We start from the raw sequence: 17,509 nt of genomic DNA on the forward strand, positions 1-17,509 counted from the left end.
AATATAATGTGTTTGTCAACTGATTGTCACAATTGGATAAAAACAAGGCTGATTTACAAATATGAACTCGTAATCAAACAGCTAAAGAACACATTAGTACCTTTGATTTTGTTTTCTTTCACAGTTTGGAAGTTACAGCAGGTAAGATCTCCTCTTCAGAATTTTGGCAGTAGGGTGACACTATTTTTCCCTTGTTAACACACAAAGCTCTAAAACGCCGACCACTGTTTGCCATTAAAAATCCAGAGGAGTGCACCACTTACTTTGGTGTCTGCGTGTCCTCCAAACGGTTCCCCAGCTGGAACTCGTGGGATTTGCTGCGGTGCAGTGCGGTGAAACCCGGCAGCAGATGGATAAGCTTGCGGCTTGGCGGAGGTGGCGTTCCCGGGGCCTTCACTTTGTTCCTTCGCCGCATTGGGGGAGTACCGGGCGGGGTCATGGTGTTGACCACCAAGGGAGTCCGAGGAGGTGTGTGGCCAAAATGCCTCTGGCGGGGTGACGGTGGCAGAGAGCGATGACCAGAGTCCAAGGGAGGGAAGAACCCCATAGCAAGGTTGTCGACGGTGAGCCGATCGGCGTAGAAAGGGGGGGCCAGGGCCTGGGGGCTGTGGCACATGTGCTGGTTGTACTTGGACTGGACTTTGGGGCTTTGGGAGAGCTGGAACCGGATCCACTGACTGGCCTCTGGCTGGCACACCGGAGTGTTTTCTTTGCCAGATTCAGAGGTGGGCCACTGGATGGACCAGTCCTGTTTCACCTGGCTCCCTGTTGAAGGAGCATAGAGATAGAGACAGCAAAACATCTGCTTATAACATGCATAAAATACATGTTTAAAGCGTTCACACGTAGTACAAAATGATATGTTTTCTTTGTTATCTGTGGTGGTATCTAGTCATGCAAATAGTTTTGGTTTAATTTGCCTGTTTTGAGATAATCTACCTCCACATACTGTATACCATGGAGATAAAATTACATTTTGTTCCTGTTGCTCACATTTCCAGAAACAATCTCACGGTTACTCTACAAACGTAATATTTTTCAGTGGAACTGCTTTATAATGGGAAATGATTCCTTATGAAAACTGTTGAAAATGTGTTCTTATGAACAAAAGGCATAATTTTAGTGAGTATCTCCATTGTAGAAATCTCAAACTAAAACCGCCTGTATGTCAAGATAGCACTTAGGTTAAGTGAAAACAAAAATTGTTTTTTAGTAATATGGGTGAACATTTGTGCATAATATGGAGTATCAAGTTTAACTAAATTGGTTATTGCTGTGCAATTAATACTAAAAACCCCATAAGTGCCATTTCTTGATTGCAGCAGTGGGAGTAATCCTGGCAGCAGGCAGACGTACAACAAGCTAATATGATCAATTTGGGTAATGAAGAATTGACTTTGCTGTTATCTGATGCGAACATATTAGGAGTGCAGTTGGTGTTCAAATATGCTGATGTGGAGCAGATTAAGCGTCAGTGGATGAGGACGAGAATGAGAGAAATGGAAGAGTGCGTGAAAACATAACGGGGCAAAGCTGCATGAATCATAAAAGAAACTGACTTTTATCGAAACCAAACTTTCAGTTGAATGATAAAGAAGGAACAACAGAGGTAAAAAAAACTTGACAGTGAGCAGTCAAAATGAGTGTTTTTGAGCTTTGATGACAATACTTTACCTCCGTTACTGTGCAATTTATCCTCCTCAAGTTGTTCTTCAGAAGGAAACAAAAAAACAAAAAAAAAGAATGTGTTTATTGATCTCGCAGAGAAACAGCTGAAGTACTGTGCAATGTACGCGTCTTTCCATCTGCAGTTATGCAAACGGCTGTTCAGCAAAAACATATTGTTGGTAGAATTGATCCTGGATACATCTGAGCAGCTGCAGTCTCTCATGCACGACTGAGTGAGTGCGGGCACAATTGACCTCACAATCTTCAGAAACTGCTATTGACTGCCGAGCCACAATTAATAGGTTTTGGTCAACAACAGCCGGCACCTCTTTTCTTTTTTTTGTTTTTGTGTCATTATTTTTCTTCCCTGTGACAATGTCTCTGAGGAACTATAACCATGAAAAACACAAACTTCAAACACAATATCAACACCAACAACATCAAATAAACCAAGAGAAATATCTTTCGTAAAAGGTCCCAGCTGAATTGCAAAACTTGGAGACGGGAGGACGAGTGGGGTTAGCCAGCAGCCTTTCCTATTCTGTAACGGTATGAAAATGAGGCCGCAAGGAACGATGAGAACGATGAGTTTGTGGGAAGAGACAGCTGAACAGACACAAGGGACATAATATATGTAATTTTCAATGTTCTCATTTTCTTTTTTTAAGTACTTTAAGTCATCTTGATGATGGTGAGCTGGCATGGGGCTCTTACATTTATTTTCAACAAACAGAGTTTTGAGACTTGTTCATTTGCCAAAGGTCATGTTAAGCGCTTCTGAAACAAAAAAACAACAACAACGACAATAAAAACACTGAAACGGTGGTGCAGTTCACGTCCTGATAAAACAGCAAGTGAAGGCAGTTCTGTGCGCTCTCAAAGACATTGAAGGTAAAGGTTAAGATTTATGTTTAGTAAAACAAAGTGAGCCCCATGTGGTCACATCCCTATGAATCTTTTTCCTTGCGAAGTGGGAGGACTCTAATAGTTCCTGAAGTAAATGTCCAGTTCATTCCAGTTTGAGCACTTTAATATTAAAGTCTCCCGGTTGAATAATACAAAGGATGAGCAGTAAACATGTATTTTATTTGTTTAGGTTTTTTTAATAAAGTAAAGGGTTAATGCTGCAGTAGCTCTAACAAACCAACTTTAAGCCGCCTGGCCAACACCAAACAGCAAACAGACAAAGTTAGAAACTGACATTTCTGGTGAATTTGGCAGCTAAATCAGCCCAGTATCACCTCAACGCCTGTAATACACCTGTGAGTTCACGACAGGATACCGCGTCAGTGTCACGTTTTGCCACACCTCATTTTAACCCAGATCACGATCTTTTCCAAAACCCCACAGGAATTTTGGCCGAGAGCACCTTACTTTTCACACCTGAGCGAGGCAAGAGTCATGTAATGTATTTTTCTAAGGAACTGGTAGACATCATAAGGTAGAAGAGTGAATTAGGCGAGCATTAAAATCCTAATTCTACCCAAATACTTATCTCCAAGCTATCCAGGAGACTCCAGGAAACACTGATAAGAACTTTTAAATCTAGATTTGCAGTGGTAAAATATGTATATCATAATATCCCAATGTCACAATGTTATATGTCATATTTAACCTACCAAACAGCAGCAAACATGAGAACGGCTGTGAAAAAAAACACAAAAAACCCAACAACATAACATTACAGTGGACCATGTCACAGATAGGTTTCTGCTCTCTGGCTGATTATTCTAATGAATGAACCTGGTGTGGTCTTGGTTGTCATGGAAACCAGCTGTTTTTTCAGCACTGCATGGCACATTGAAAGCATTGCCTGAGATTCTTAACATTGACTGTTGATTCCAGAAATATAACTCTAATTTGTAAGAAGTGATCAGGCTGAATATTACACCCTGTTGACAGGTGTAATTCACACCTGTGGAAATTAGTCAGCGGGATCTCTCGAGTCCAACTGTCACCGTCGCTCTGGCCTCAGTGCCGCTGCCTGAGGACCACGCTTCCACTCATGTCTGAACCCACATCTCACTCAAGAGTTCTCATCCGCAAACGGAGGAAAAGATGAGGGGGATGCTCAATCAGGCCTCCTTTATTAGCAGAAATGAATACCATGACAGGCCACTCAGACATGTTAAAGTTCAGTTTGACCCCACACGAACATTAATCAACAGCCACAGAAGAGTTCACACCACTGACATTAGAGATGGGAGGCAACAGAGCTGATTGCTTTCGGACAAGTCGCAAGGTGATTCATACCCGAAACACAATGCGCCAATTTGTACTGTACATTTCATTTCAATAGGTTGTTTTTAAGAAATGCCAGCCAATCCCTATTGATTTGAATTATGAGCTTCCCTGCAGAAATTATCCTCTCGCATGAGGCTGCCTCACTTAGAAATACTTTTGACAGCGCTTGTCAAGCTGATACCCGAATGAAATTTCTCTGCAAGAGAAGCAGTGAACTTGAATCACACTCACGGAACTGTTGCTTCAAGTAATGAGTCAATTCATGAAGCACACTAGTATCTTAGCAACTGCTTCGGAAAAATAGTAACAGGACCTGACTTCTGAATTTCTTGTTTCACATAATCTCACCTAAGTAAAAGCTCTCTGCTAAATGAGACGAAGATCACAGACTGAGCTCAACCCCCTTTGAGAACTGTGATTTAAGTTCATTTGTGCCTTGTGCTTGTTAGACTGGAAGTTTTGGAAGTTGCTCTTTGTGGACAAGTTTGATATAAAAAATATGCATATATTAAGTCTAATTTATCACAACTTTTGAAGGCTAAAAAGCATTTGGACAGAGCTTTACCCTGCTGATATCATAGCTTGACTATCCTCAACCACTTTACACAAGAGCATTCCCACCGTGCACTTAAATTTAGATTATCAAAGTACATTTCTTACATTGTTGCTCATTGTCTTCAAAATGCATTAAAAATATATTTAAAGTTTATCACGGTGTAAAATTACCAAAATTCATTTTCAACCATTTTCAGCTGTACAAAAAGTGATGATGGTTCTATGAACAGGCGATCAATGTCCCAGTCTCCAGCCAAGTCTAAGTGGCATTAAAGGAACATTTTAAATTTAATGAGCTCAAACAGTGTCTCCAATATTGAAACATGAGTTTTAAGAATTTTATATGAATCTCAAAGATGAAGAAAGAATAAGTTGGACATTAGTTATGTGGTGAGATTTAAACGTCTAAAACTTACAAATTAACATGATCTTTCAGGTTTTGGTTTGTTTTGTTGTAATTTTTAATGCTGTAACGCTAATTCCTAAGTGCGGTGACTTGTCATCACTGTGAGGTTCGCAGGCCACAAGAGACAAGAACTAGAGACAAGGAACTAGTGAGGAAATAGATACGCTTATCAGGAAACTGTTACATGCAGCCGAACTGTAATCGCATCGAGGAGTTTTACATTAATATGTGTGAGCAAATTCAGCCAACGAGACACAACACTCTAGTTTGAGCTTAAAGTAAAAATAACTGATATTTTACTATTTTTAGAAAATACATGAAATGACTGTAAAATAAATATGATTATGTGAAAGGGATGAACTTCGAGCTGTATTGTACGTTTCAGCTCGTTATTTAATATTTCAGTCTAAACAATGTCTTAACTTCATTTTTTTACCCAAAACATACAGCTGTTTTTACCACACAGAAAAAAAACTGTAAAAAGAAACCACCACACAGCACACATGGTTAGAGACTGTCGTTGGTGAATATGGTGGAGCACTTAGCAGCCAAACGGCCATATATTTCCCTCAGGAGACCAAAAGCAGAGCTAAAGGAGAGAGAGGTTTGATTTACTTTGCCAGGTGGCCAGACCCCAAATGGATGTTCCTCTGTACGTGCTGGATGTGTAAATTAGAAGCATCAAAGTTAATATGTCAGTTCGCTGTTCATGACTTGTTTCCACTGCCCCTCATGCCAAAAAGAAGCTGTTGGCTCCAAAAACTAAACCTACTGTATATTACCTGCCCACTGCTAAACAACACAACACCAGACAAAGTCAGCTGGTTAGCACAGTGCAGCAGTTAGCAGCTAAAATGTCCCTCAGGATATGCAGGAGAGCAACACAGAGCTAACATGAGACTGAATATTAGACTTAGATTTATAAAGTGGCCGGAAACATGACTCTAAACGAATGATGATGTTGCTCCATGTCTGCCAGAAGTTGAAATAATCAACTGGTTCATAGCAAGTTTCTCATCAAAATGTCAAACCCTTGTTTTAACAAATCCTTTTATGTTTCCCCTTTTTATTAACAAATGCAGAGTTTGTGTTTGTGCATAAATGCAGGTGTAATTGTGGAGCCACTTCCCGATCAATCTTCCATTCTCTCCTCTCACCTGAGTAACCCAGCATTTCCGCATCAGCTGCCCAACCAAACAATGCACCTGAAACATTTACACCTGCTTCTCTTCTGCAGTAATTAATGCAAATAGCACAACACCATTAACGGGGCAATCTTAACATGTAGAGGCTTTGAGAAAGGCAGATAACAGCCTCATAATTGGACTAATTACCTCTCGATGTGTTGCTTCTTCAGGCTAAATGGCAGTGAAATGCCACTGGGACAGTAGCTGTTCTATCTTGCTGCCACTTATAAACAGGATTTGGTGAAAAGGGCAACGGGCTACGTTCAATAGATGCAGTGTTCCTCTTTAATCTCGACTCTTTGGAGTTGGGGGTCTGTGGACGTTCTTGCAGTGTAATCAGTGGGACTCAAAGTTAGACTCTGCTAATTAGTTAACAGCCAATAAGACCACGTAGGGGTGCTCAGGAAGACGAGTGTTGGGGGATCGGTCAATGCTTCTTCTCCTCGTTTTCCTTCCCCGTTGCATTTGCTTTTTTCCTCTCGCCATGAGGATGTTTCTTCTTCACCTCCTGTTGTCATCACCTATCTCTCGCCTTCATTTTCACTCATGTTATTCTTCGTCCTTCTTCCCCTCCCACATACAATCCCCTCCCCACTTTCCTTTCTTCTCCTCCTCCGATTCTCTCTTCTCGCATATTCTGCGCCTCCCTCTCTCTCTGCCTTTCTTCATCTCTTTTTTTTTTTTTTTTTTCTCGCTGATGGCATTTGAAGCCAATTAGGTGTTTATATGCATGCAAAGCTGTCTCAAGGCAGGGCACAGGAACGTTCCTTTCAGCTGGCAAAGAGCACAGAGGAAAAAGCACAGAGGAGATGTGTCGTGCTTTACAAAGATCAACACTATTAGCCTGATCAACAGAAGGATTCATATTCAAGAAATTCACATGTGAAAATGTTTGTATATGACTGCCTCATCGAGTGTGCGCGTGTGTGTGTGTGTGTGTGTGTGTGTGCGTGCGTGGACTAGTCTAGAGGGGCGGGCTGGATAATGTGTGTATATTGCGGCACAAAGACCGGCCGGCTGCCTCCGAATTGTATGACTCATCCTCATTGCAACTCGTGGACTGCAATCCCAAGAGCCTGTAGTGAAAAATTCTATTAACTTGCATTAGTTTCCTTCCTCCACCATTACACCGCGGAGGAACATACATTCACTTATTATGCTCTCTATTTCTCCGGTTACGTGATATCTAAACTGCCAAGATTATAAAGTATACGAATGTTCACGTCTGCCAATTTTAACATAATTCCTGGTGACTCATAAACTGGAGCAACATAAATCTGTAAATCCTTCTCCCTGCTTTCATTCATGGTGGTTGAATATATATATATATATATATATATATATATATATATATATATATATATATATATATATATATATATATATGTAATTTTGCAACAACCTCCAGATTTCCAAGAGGAAACCAAAACTCTTAAAAAAAAAAAAAAAAGACTAAAGATGTGGGAACATCCTCCGCTTCTTACTTTACAGTCCTGAATGCTCCCATGTGGCGGTTTGACCTTTAAAAATATTTGCACATCTTCTCTTGCGTTTGTGCGCGTTGGCACACAGGTAGGCCACTTGCGCCATCCCGCCGACACGCGCACACACAGATATGCAAATGAAGCTGATGTGACACATCTCCCTCTCCATCTGGGTGAGAATATGAAGAACGCTGCTGTATTTCTCTCGGCTGAAAGTGCCTCTCACCGCCCAGTGTGGTGGTGTTGCTGTGGTGCATTCACACATCTCAAGCAAGCCCCCCCTGTCAGAGAGCCCATTAGTGGCTGTGTGCGGCCAGACCCTGTCTTTGGAGAGCCGGAGCGAGAGAGGAGGGGAGGACAGGGAGGGGACGGAGGTCCAAGCCATGATCGGAGAAGGGAGGCAGAGAAGAGAAAGACAAACAGTATGCAGGGAAAAAGAAATAAAACCAAAGAGCCCAGGTCTTCACTGTGAACTTTGGTCATGTGACAGCAGGTGGTCGAATATGGATGAAGATCAGAACTCTGAAAACTGTTCAAAGATGGGTTATAAGATCAGATGTGAACGGTATACGTGGCCTCTAACTCCATTTAGTCCATCCTAGTGCCTCACTTTTAATGAAATTCATACTGCAGTGTTAACATGGGGGAAAATATGAGATTCAATCTATAACAATTATTTTAAACTCAGAATTTGCCACTGAGGGGACTTTCCTAACTATGTATTCATTGCATTTCCTGTTGCTTTATCAGTAAACAAATTTATGAATCCATAAAACACGACAATTTTATTGCTACCATCCAAATCAATTAATGCTGACTACAAATCTAAGTAAATTAAATGTCCATTAAATGAAAGCAGACATAGAAGACATAAAACTAACTGTGCTGCAGGGATAATCATGACAACAATCTCGGAAGTACTTTGAGGGAATTGAGAACATTTCTTAAGGATTAGCTCTACACCTATTACGCTTAATGATTTTTGAATTGATGTTCACTTTAATTTGCTCAAACTTCAATTGTTTTTAATGAATTAAAACAGTCAACGCTGTGACCTGCTTGTTAAACAAAAAAGTGGATGATAAAAGATCCTGAGACCAGAACAGACACTGTTTGAAGCGGAAAACAAAAAAAACATCCCAGTGACAGCCAAGCTCCAAACAAACCATTCAACACCTTAAGGTCACTTCTGGTGCAAGGCAGCCCCCGCCCCGGAGACGGACACTGGGGTGATGTGTGATATTACATGAAACCACTGGGTGAATGGACACAGACAAGAAGCTGACCTTCAGTTAAACCTCTTCATGCTGAGCTATAATGTAAGAACATTGTACTAAAGATCTTAACATGTAAATATGTTAAAGGACATGCACGTGATCCAGTTTGGACAACTTGGCATTCTTTATGCATCAAAGTCGAGAGAGATTGAAAACTGTGAAGTCCTTGACAATGATGGCGAAAGTGAGCTGGTCTCCAGTGACGCTTAAACGCCCGACTGGTCTGAACCCAGCTGGACCGAGGCATGGCCGACTGAAACCGCCTGACTCATCCTGTCGGGGAACGTGTGCCTGTCTGTCTGTCTGTCTGTCTGTCTGTCTGTCTGTCTGTCTGTCTGTCTGTCTGTCTGTCTGTCTGTCTGTCTTTCTGGACAACGTACGCAATCAAACCAATGAGACAAAAATACGAGGAGGAAGTTGGAGGATCTGACAAAAGAGCACAGAGAGCGACAGAGTTTGACTGTTTGAAGAGGAGAGCTAATCATCAGCCACCTCACAAAGAGCCAGCATGGTTTTAAAGCTGTAACAGACCTGTTTGTCTCAATGTCAACAGTTAAACCTCCTCTAATAAAACACCCTTTTATTAAAGTAGAGTTTTGATGAGGGCACATTGAGGAAAAACTACTCACCAAGTTAATTTGCTTAATTATTCAGTAGTCTTCCATCTGAAAGGACATCTGTTACAGAACAGAGTGTGTCTGCGTGTTGTTGTTAAACAGTGAGTGTGGGGGGGGGGGGGGGCTACGAGAGAAACAGATATGCTATCAAATGGGTTTACAAAAGGTTGTTTATTAAACCCACCGACCATTCAGTTTTAGTGATTCTCTACTGCCCCCATCTGGTTCAGTCCTATCATTGCAAAAACAGTCTCTATGACACTGAAAACAAAATGTAGTCTGTTGATGCCACCTGGTGGGAAACTATGGAACAAAATAAATGTTTCACAGCAGAGTCCTTATCAAAAGTTCTCTTGTTTGTAACGGGCCCTTTTTTAAAGTACAAATGTTTCACATTTGCTCCCAAGCGGACAATATTTACTAGAAACTACAATCCTCTAAAGCTTTATTAATGTTCACTGATGATAGGAGCTACATTGTTTCAAGAACTGTGGAGTAATCAATGTTTTTATCTTGAAATAAGAAAGTCAGATCACTTCACTAAAAGAGATTGTTTTTACGTCATTTAAGAAAATAAAGCTCAAAGACTCAAATAAATTGCAAAATCACAATTTTTTTGGACAATTAATAAACAATTTGAGGATGAGAATTAAGTTTTAAAAGCATAAACCTGACTTACAAAGGTTTGAAACTTTCTCTTTCTTTTTTCTAAAGGTCATTTACAAAAAAACTAAAAAGTATCCCAGTTTTGCCCCAAAACGAACCAGTACAACGGGTTGTAAATGCTTTGATTTGGAGAGAAACAATGTGTGAAAGTAGTTATTAAATACAAGCACTTTAAATTGATGCAATTATTGAATAAATACTGTGAATTGAATGATTTATAATAAAAGCAATTCAGCCATATGTTGTGCTGGTTGGTTCTGCTTCTTATAGAATAAAATTATAGCAATCTATTAATGTGTTAATAGAACATGATAGATAGATAGATAGATAGATAGATAGATAGATAGATAGATAGATAGATAGATAGATAGATAGATAGATAGATAGATAGATAGATAGATAGATAGATAGATAGATAGATAGATAGATAGATAGATAGATAGATAGATAGATAGATAGATAGATAGATCATGATAATATGCCTTCACTTCATGAAAACTGTTGTTCTTAACACAGTTCTTCCTCCTGAAAAGAGTCGTGTCATAGAAGTACAGTAGTACTGATTGCAGTAATTGACAGTTCAGAATAAAAGCAGAGAGGTTGAGCTACTGCAGCTTAACATGACAGAAAACAGCACCCCCTGTATAAACTTTAACAACTGACATTTCAGTTAAAAATGAGAGCACTGAGGGCACTGTGTATGAGGTTTTGTTTCAATAACAAATAAATATATATTGATATTTTCTAACTGAAAAGACGTGTGATTTTTTTTTTTCCATTTCAGTCAGGTTATCAGAGTTTCGAACATCTAACTACATGTTTCACTTCTTAAACTTGTTCTACGTAGCTGTTCTGGATTCTAGTCATGTTTCTATCTATAATTAGAGTATTTTCATGGAGTTTTTATGGAATGTTTCAAACAAAGTTTTCGAAAATTTCTACAGCACTGCAACAAGTGAACTAAAACGATCTTGTATTGGGAGCAGCTTCACCGTAATAATTTAGTTCAGTCAGTTGTAAACTGCACCTGGTGTATTTGGTCCCCACTGGAGGTGAAACGAAGCTGTCTAGCTCCTTTCAATGCCTTCCTGTCACAGCAGAACCACAATGACTCTCTTTCTTAATCTCTAATAATATTGATAACTAACTTAGTAACAAATAATGTCATGGTTTAGTTAGTAGTCCTGTCCTATGCTCTACTAGACTTTACAATTCATAACCAATAACTTTCCCATTCGCAAAAAATGAATCCCTAACTACAAATTTTCCTTCTCCAGATTCAGTAAAACCTGCATAATACATCCTACACATTTTATAGAACATATTACAGTTGGTATTTAACATTGTAGGAGTAAACAAGGATCCTTTCTTTGTTGTTCCATTAATGAACTGATCAAAAACTCTATATTTTGCATCACTTTCTAAACAAATACCCGTTCTTAGATGGATTTTCTGACAGACACTGGATCTGAACCATGTCAGTTTGTTTAAAAATCCCATTGCAGCAACATAATTTGACATAAGTGACACATTAGAGTCAAACTCATTTTATTTTTTTCCATCATTAGTATGATGTGATGCACTGGCCCTCACGGTGAAAGGAGTCCTTTGCTGGTGTAATTGATGGTGAAGCTGGCTGCTGAAAGTCATGAATTTACCAACAAATGACTGAAGTTTGTTTATTTCACTGTCATCCTCTTTCTGCTTCCTTCACTTCCTGTCAGCTTCCTACTGAACACTAAAACTGCCTGAAAAAAATGTGCTGCTTCAAACTGTAGTATTCTGCAACAATATGACTTTAATGAAGAAACATATAATAATACATTAAATAATGGAATATATATAAAGGTGAATAAGTGTTGTATATAAAGTTATTCATTTGTTTTTGTCAAATTTTTGATGACATTACATTAAAACTACTCGTTGTCAATCACCTGACACACAACCAGAAACTGAGATATCCATTATGGGAAAAAAATGTTTTTATTCAATATCAAGTTAGATAGACATTTATTTAAAAGCCAAACTTTTCAAATGATTGAAGGACATAATTAATGGTGGTAGTAAACGTTGATAACTCTGAATAACTTCTATATTTTCCTTTCAGAACAATGGTCTTACGTTCAGGGGTGTACATTTGTGCGTGAATGTTGTGGGTGGACGCTCACCGAGCTGGTGGGCCTTTCTGAGGCAGGAGAGGGAGGCATTGAGTCGGGCACACTCCTCTTCGTTGGCACCAAATTTCTGCAGCAGTTCACACACCTGCTCCTCGCTCATCTCCAGCAGGCCCTCCAGGGTCACTTCACCTGGGCTCATCTCCTGCAGAACAAACACAGGATGCACCGACACCAAGATCAAGACAATCAGGATCTCATATTAACACACGTGCGCCACACTTAAAGAATGAAGAAACTTGTGGTGACACCTTTGATCGTTCCAGGGATAATGTCTTATTGTTAGTTAAAAGCGAAATCAATAATAAAAAAAATTCTGACTACTCAGTGTTACATCACAAGAATTTTAAAGCCTAGCTGATCCTCAGGTAGAACAAACAACTGTGTTAGGCTCATACATTGTCTAATCACGTGCACACAGATCTAATTCCTAAGAAACAGTCATTCTCCGTATTGAAGATGTGACATCAACTATTGTGAACTTCTTGTGAAAAGCCCCTGACATTAAATGTATGTGAGGGGCCACTACAGGAACCTAAAACTGACCATATCTGCTTGATACTACAGGTGGGATTTAAAAATCATTTGGCTGATTAGAAAAGTTTTGATCAGTTCACTTCAAAGATTTACAGTCACTGATGTAGTTTGTTCACTAAGCGATCACACCAGCAGGGCCCTCTGCACTGATTCTGAATTCAGTCTTCAGTTCAGGAGAAAGTTACGTTCAGTCAAACAGGTACCGCATAGTGGTGCATATTTTTGTGTTTTGTAGATTTTGTGTTTGTCCGTACTCGTCGTTATTGCTGCCTGTCTTGGACAGTCTTGGAAAAATATTTTATTGTTACATAAAGGTGACACTCTTTTTCTTTTTTCTTTTTTAAACTTCAAAACAAGGCCTACAGACACACTGCCTATAAGGTTAAATGCTGAGTAGCCACCTATGATTGTTTCTGTGGCTTCTCTGTATTTTTTAGAAGGTAATGACTGTATGTCTAAAGCTAGTAGTTGTGCCTTTAATCACCAGTGTGGGGAGCTAAACTGCTAAAATCTAAAACTGACAGCAGCAGTGGTGATTCAGTATCCATACTCACTCACTGCTTGTTTGTCATTATTTTTGGTAGGTTTTTCAAATTAAAGTTATAAAATAAGTTTCAATTTCCTTTTAAAGCCAGAATTAGGGATGTTAGGGACAATACAATTTTTGGTATTTCAAGGAATTACAACCAAAAATAAAGGTTTATGTGTAGCAACAGGCCTTACCTGCGTGACCTCCTTCCTCAAGTTGACGATGCGGAACCAGTGGCCGAGGCGAGGGAAGTCCTCCAGCTCGGCACTGCGTTCCTCTAAGGCCACTTTGCACTTACAGGACAGCTGGCGGCTGAAGTACTTCACCAACTTCCCCTGATGAGGGAGAGGGACAAACACAGTGAGGAAAGCCTTCTGCTGACCAAACCTTTGTCACATTTTTCAGAAAAGACAAGTTGCTGTCAGTTTTTCCAAAGTACGCCTTCAAAAATAGTACAGCCCAAAAAAAAAAAGAAATATTTCACTTTTCAGAAATGATCATTAATTATAAATCAACCAGGTAGAATGTGCAATATGTTCTTACTTAAAACAACAAACTATTCCTCGTTTACTGGACCTGTCCTCATGAACTGTTCTTTAGCACATCAGCAAATGCTAAACTAATAACAGAAAAGGTTATTGTGTAAATAAAAGTAAAAAAAAGAGTCCTGCTCTTTAAAGCAAATCATAAATCTAAACATCAGTTTCACAAAAAAGTATTACATGATCACTTTGATCTATGACTGTAACTTTTAAAATGGCATGAAAAAACAGAACAGGTTATGATTTGTTCATCATAACATGTTGAATTGGGCAGTGAAAAGCAATCCAAATGACATTTTCCAAACTAAAATCCTATTGTCAAAGTGTCCCAAAAAATGTTTAACATGAGGTCAAGTCATCCCTTTTGGAAAAGCCTCATGTGTAGACCGATTACTGCAAAGTCACTAAATTGATCAGGGAAAATAAATGAAAACGCGGAGTTTCATCATATAACCTCGTTTTATGCCACTGGAGCTACGGAGTGGTTATTGGTGGTTATAAGGCTGTGATTGTTTTCTGAAGTTCGTCTTGAGAGAAACATGGTGCTGATGCAAAATAACACACATGGAAGTGGATACATGGGCGTCAACTCAGGACACATTCTTCCTACTAAAAACACTGGCTTTTTTTTTTAACAGAGGAAGGCATCATCATCATCAACATCATCATCATCATCATCATGTGTCGAAATAAAATAGACCTGCAACATTGTTGCAACACATTGTTTATAAAACTGCACACAAACAATGACCTGACTGTAGCTCTGAAATGGACCGCTTTTCTTTCAAAAATGATTCATAAATATATAACTGGTTACATATGTTAATACAATTTTGTGTGTATTTTTGGAGAGAAAACAATGCTATCAAGTTTCTCAATTGTTTCTTTGCTTTCTAAAGCAAATGTTTGAGCACATCACACGACGTTGCATTCACCTCCATCTGATTAGGGGGCTGACAGAGGTCTTTGCATTTAATATCACAAAAACAGTTTTTAAACAGAAAATTATGGGTCATTGAGCCTTTTTTTTTTACGTTATATATATTTTTATCGGATTTTGTGTAATTGGGTTCCAATATTTCATGCTGTTGCTTTAGACAAGAGAGATTTCTGATATCAATTGGTTAACAAGTTAAACAGTTAAAGTATTCCAAGCTATTCGGACAATGAGGGCAAGTTAGGGAAATCCCTACCGGTGCTACCAACTAGCCTGGTATAACACCAAATCATGTACAGTAATAGACCCGTTACTATAACCCACCACTAGAGCTAAGGTGTGGGTGTTTTGCCTCGCCAAGGCGACACACAGGACTTGTGTTAAAGTCTGAGAAAGCAACAGTCATCGTGGATTTCTTTTAAGTAACATAAATAAGTTACTTACATAACAAAAAATAATTATTTATCTTACGTAACGTTGATTAAGTAACACAACAGGACATGTAGAAAGTTGCTTTCACTTATTCTAAACCAAACCATGATCTTTTTCTAAACCTATCACTAAGTTGTTTTGGTGCCTAAACCTAAGGTACCCAACTTCCCACGCTGTGACAGTGACACGTTATCCTCTAGTGGACGGACAGGTGTATTACATTCTTTGTTGTGACAGTAACAGTATGGTTGACATCACGTTTAAAAAAATCCTAAATAAAATCCAGTAAAAGAGAGTACCATTGCTGAGTCATTTATTAAGCATTTATCTTTGAGGCCTGTTCTTATTTACTCTTATTACATTTAATTGAAGTTTAACATATTTCTGCTAAATGAGCTTCATCTTAGTTGATCATTAATTGAAATATAACTGTGGAGTTTATAGCCACTAGTAGCTCCATGTGATATAGTAACAGCTGGAACACGGTTCAGCTGGGAGAGCAAATTTCACCAGTGAATTTTTCTTGATTAAGAGCACTGACTTTGCAAGAAACAACTGAAGAGGCAACATGCCGACTAAGGACAGGAGTTTACTCACAGGTCACATCCAAGCATTTCCTTCAGTGACAGGAACAAACAGTACACTTGTGTTTTTCTATCATTTTGGAATTTATGTGATTCCCTGCTGTTAAAACACTTGTTTTCATCTTGAAAGAGGCAACAAAACAATTAAGATCACACAGTAAAACTAACGTGTTGGCGATGATTCAAAGTAGTAATATTCATTATGCCTTGGATTAAGAACTGACTTCTTCCCATGATACTGCTGACCCATCTTTACATGGAAGCACCATAAACTTCACAATCAGAAACCTCTTTGTTCACCAATAAACAGACAAAAATCTTTACTAGTGTTGTGGTTCACAGACACTCTCACCGATCTCTTAAAGACAATATATAAAACATATAAATACCTTTTAGTGGTTTACAATATAAGCAATTGATGTATAAGTATATAATAAAGTAAAGAATAAGTACATAAAAGTCTCACTAAATTAAATTCTGCAATGACGAATAAATTGATTGACAGTATTTTCCAGTTTCAACATTTGAATGATTCATAGTTCATTTGCTGTTAGCCTCTTTAAATTCACCGCATGTTTATTTCCATTCTATTTATTCAATAAAATATCAACTTTATGCTTGTTATTTTTATGGTTATTTATTAAGTGGTTCTATTTAATAAAATAGGCAACATTAGATAAGATCAAAAGATCAGTCCAGCAGTTTCACCTCCTTTTGTCACTGACCCCTAACTAAATGACAACGTCATGTGCAGTCTATGGACTGAATGACACTACAGATAAGGTGGATACTGAGATCTTTGGCATAAGGACAAAAGCACTTTACATTTTTTACACATAATGAAACAAGGCAGCTTAGAATTCAGGAAAAAGCCCAAATGCATCTTTTAATGACAAAATGACGGCATTAAAGGCACATTTCCAGACAGTAATATTAAAAATAAAACCAAAACAACTTTCAGCTATTATCTAGTTCAGAGAGTAACTACTTTGTCTAATCATTTATAAACCTGAAAACAAATAAATTCTAGTAAAACTCTCGTGAAATGATCCATGACAGAGACATTTATATGCTGTTAAACTGCTAAACTCCACACACAAAACACAAATACCTATAAAGATTTTTTTTTTTAAATCCAACCCAAAAGTGCAGAACGTTTTTCTTTTTGAAGGTCTCTGTGACCTGACAACTTCAACTTAAGTTTACTTATACGTTTGGCTTTTATCCATGTTGAATGAGCTACATCACAGTGTGCTACAGCAAAAGGCAGCCTGGAGAAAAGAGAAAGACTTATTGCAAGCAGGACACGCAATTGTTACTAAGCAGTTTTGATCTGAAACAGTTGGTCTGATTGAAAACGATGGTAAATTAAGGTCCAGGCCCACAGTGGGTGACGTGATGCTTGAAGACTTAAGGATGATGCATGTGGATGGCCCCGTTCCAAACGCACACCTACAAAAAGACTGCTAGAAATTAGACAGCGCTGGCCTACATCAGTGCATACCAAAGTAGAAACCAGTGGAGGAGGGACCAGCAAGTCACCTCTGAATGTAGAAAACCCTACAGCAGCTGCCCACGGCCGCTAATGCTCAGCCCACACCTACAGAGAAACACACATCTACCCAGGCTAAATGTGTTGATGTCTTACTGTTTATCACACTCATACAATA

General features: G+C 38.8%; 1 protein-coding gene across 3 annotated transcripts in view; it reads right to left on the bottom strand.

Moving 5' to 3' along the window:
• The window catches only part of ksr2 (kinase suppressor of ras 2), a 117,703-nt gene that overhangs the window by 88,912 nt on the left and 11,282 nt on the right, over nt 1-17,509 (bottom strand). For all 3 annotated transcript variants that reach the window (XM_069716387.1, XM_069716386.1, XM_069716385.1), the window contains exons 2-5: nt 13,539-13,679; nt 12,273-12,423; nt 1,675-1,710; nt 264-765 (exon numbers count right to left, since the gene is read on the bottom strand). In XM_069716387.1, the coding sequence (XP_069572488.1) occupies nt 264-765; nt 1,675-1,710; nt 12,273-12,423; nt 13,539-13,679 (830 nt within the window). The remainder of the gene's footprint in view (nt 1-263; nt 766-1,674; nt 1,711-12,272; nt 12,424-13,538; nt 13,680-17,509) is intronic.

This window comes from Brachyistius frenatus, unplaced genomic scaffold (assembly GCF_029030835.1).
Source record: "Brachyistius frenatus isolate BFR_SWC_R1_liver_20210118 unplaced genomic scaffold, ASM2903083v1 Contig_156, whole genome shotgun sequence".
Lineage (NCBI taxonomy): Eukaryota > Metazoa > Chordata > Actinopteri > Embiotocidae > Brachyistius > Brachyistius frenatus.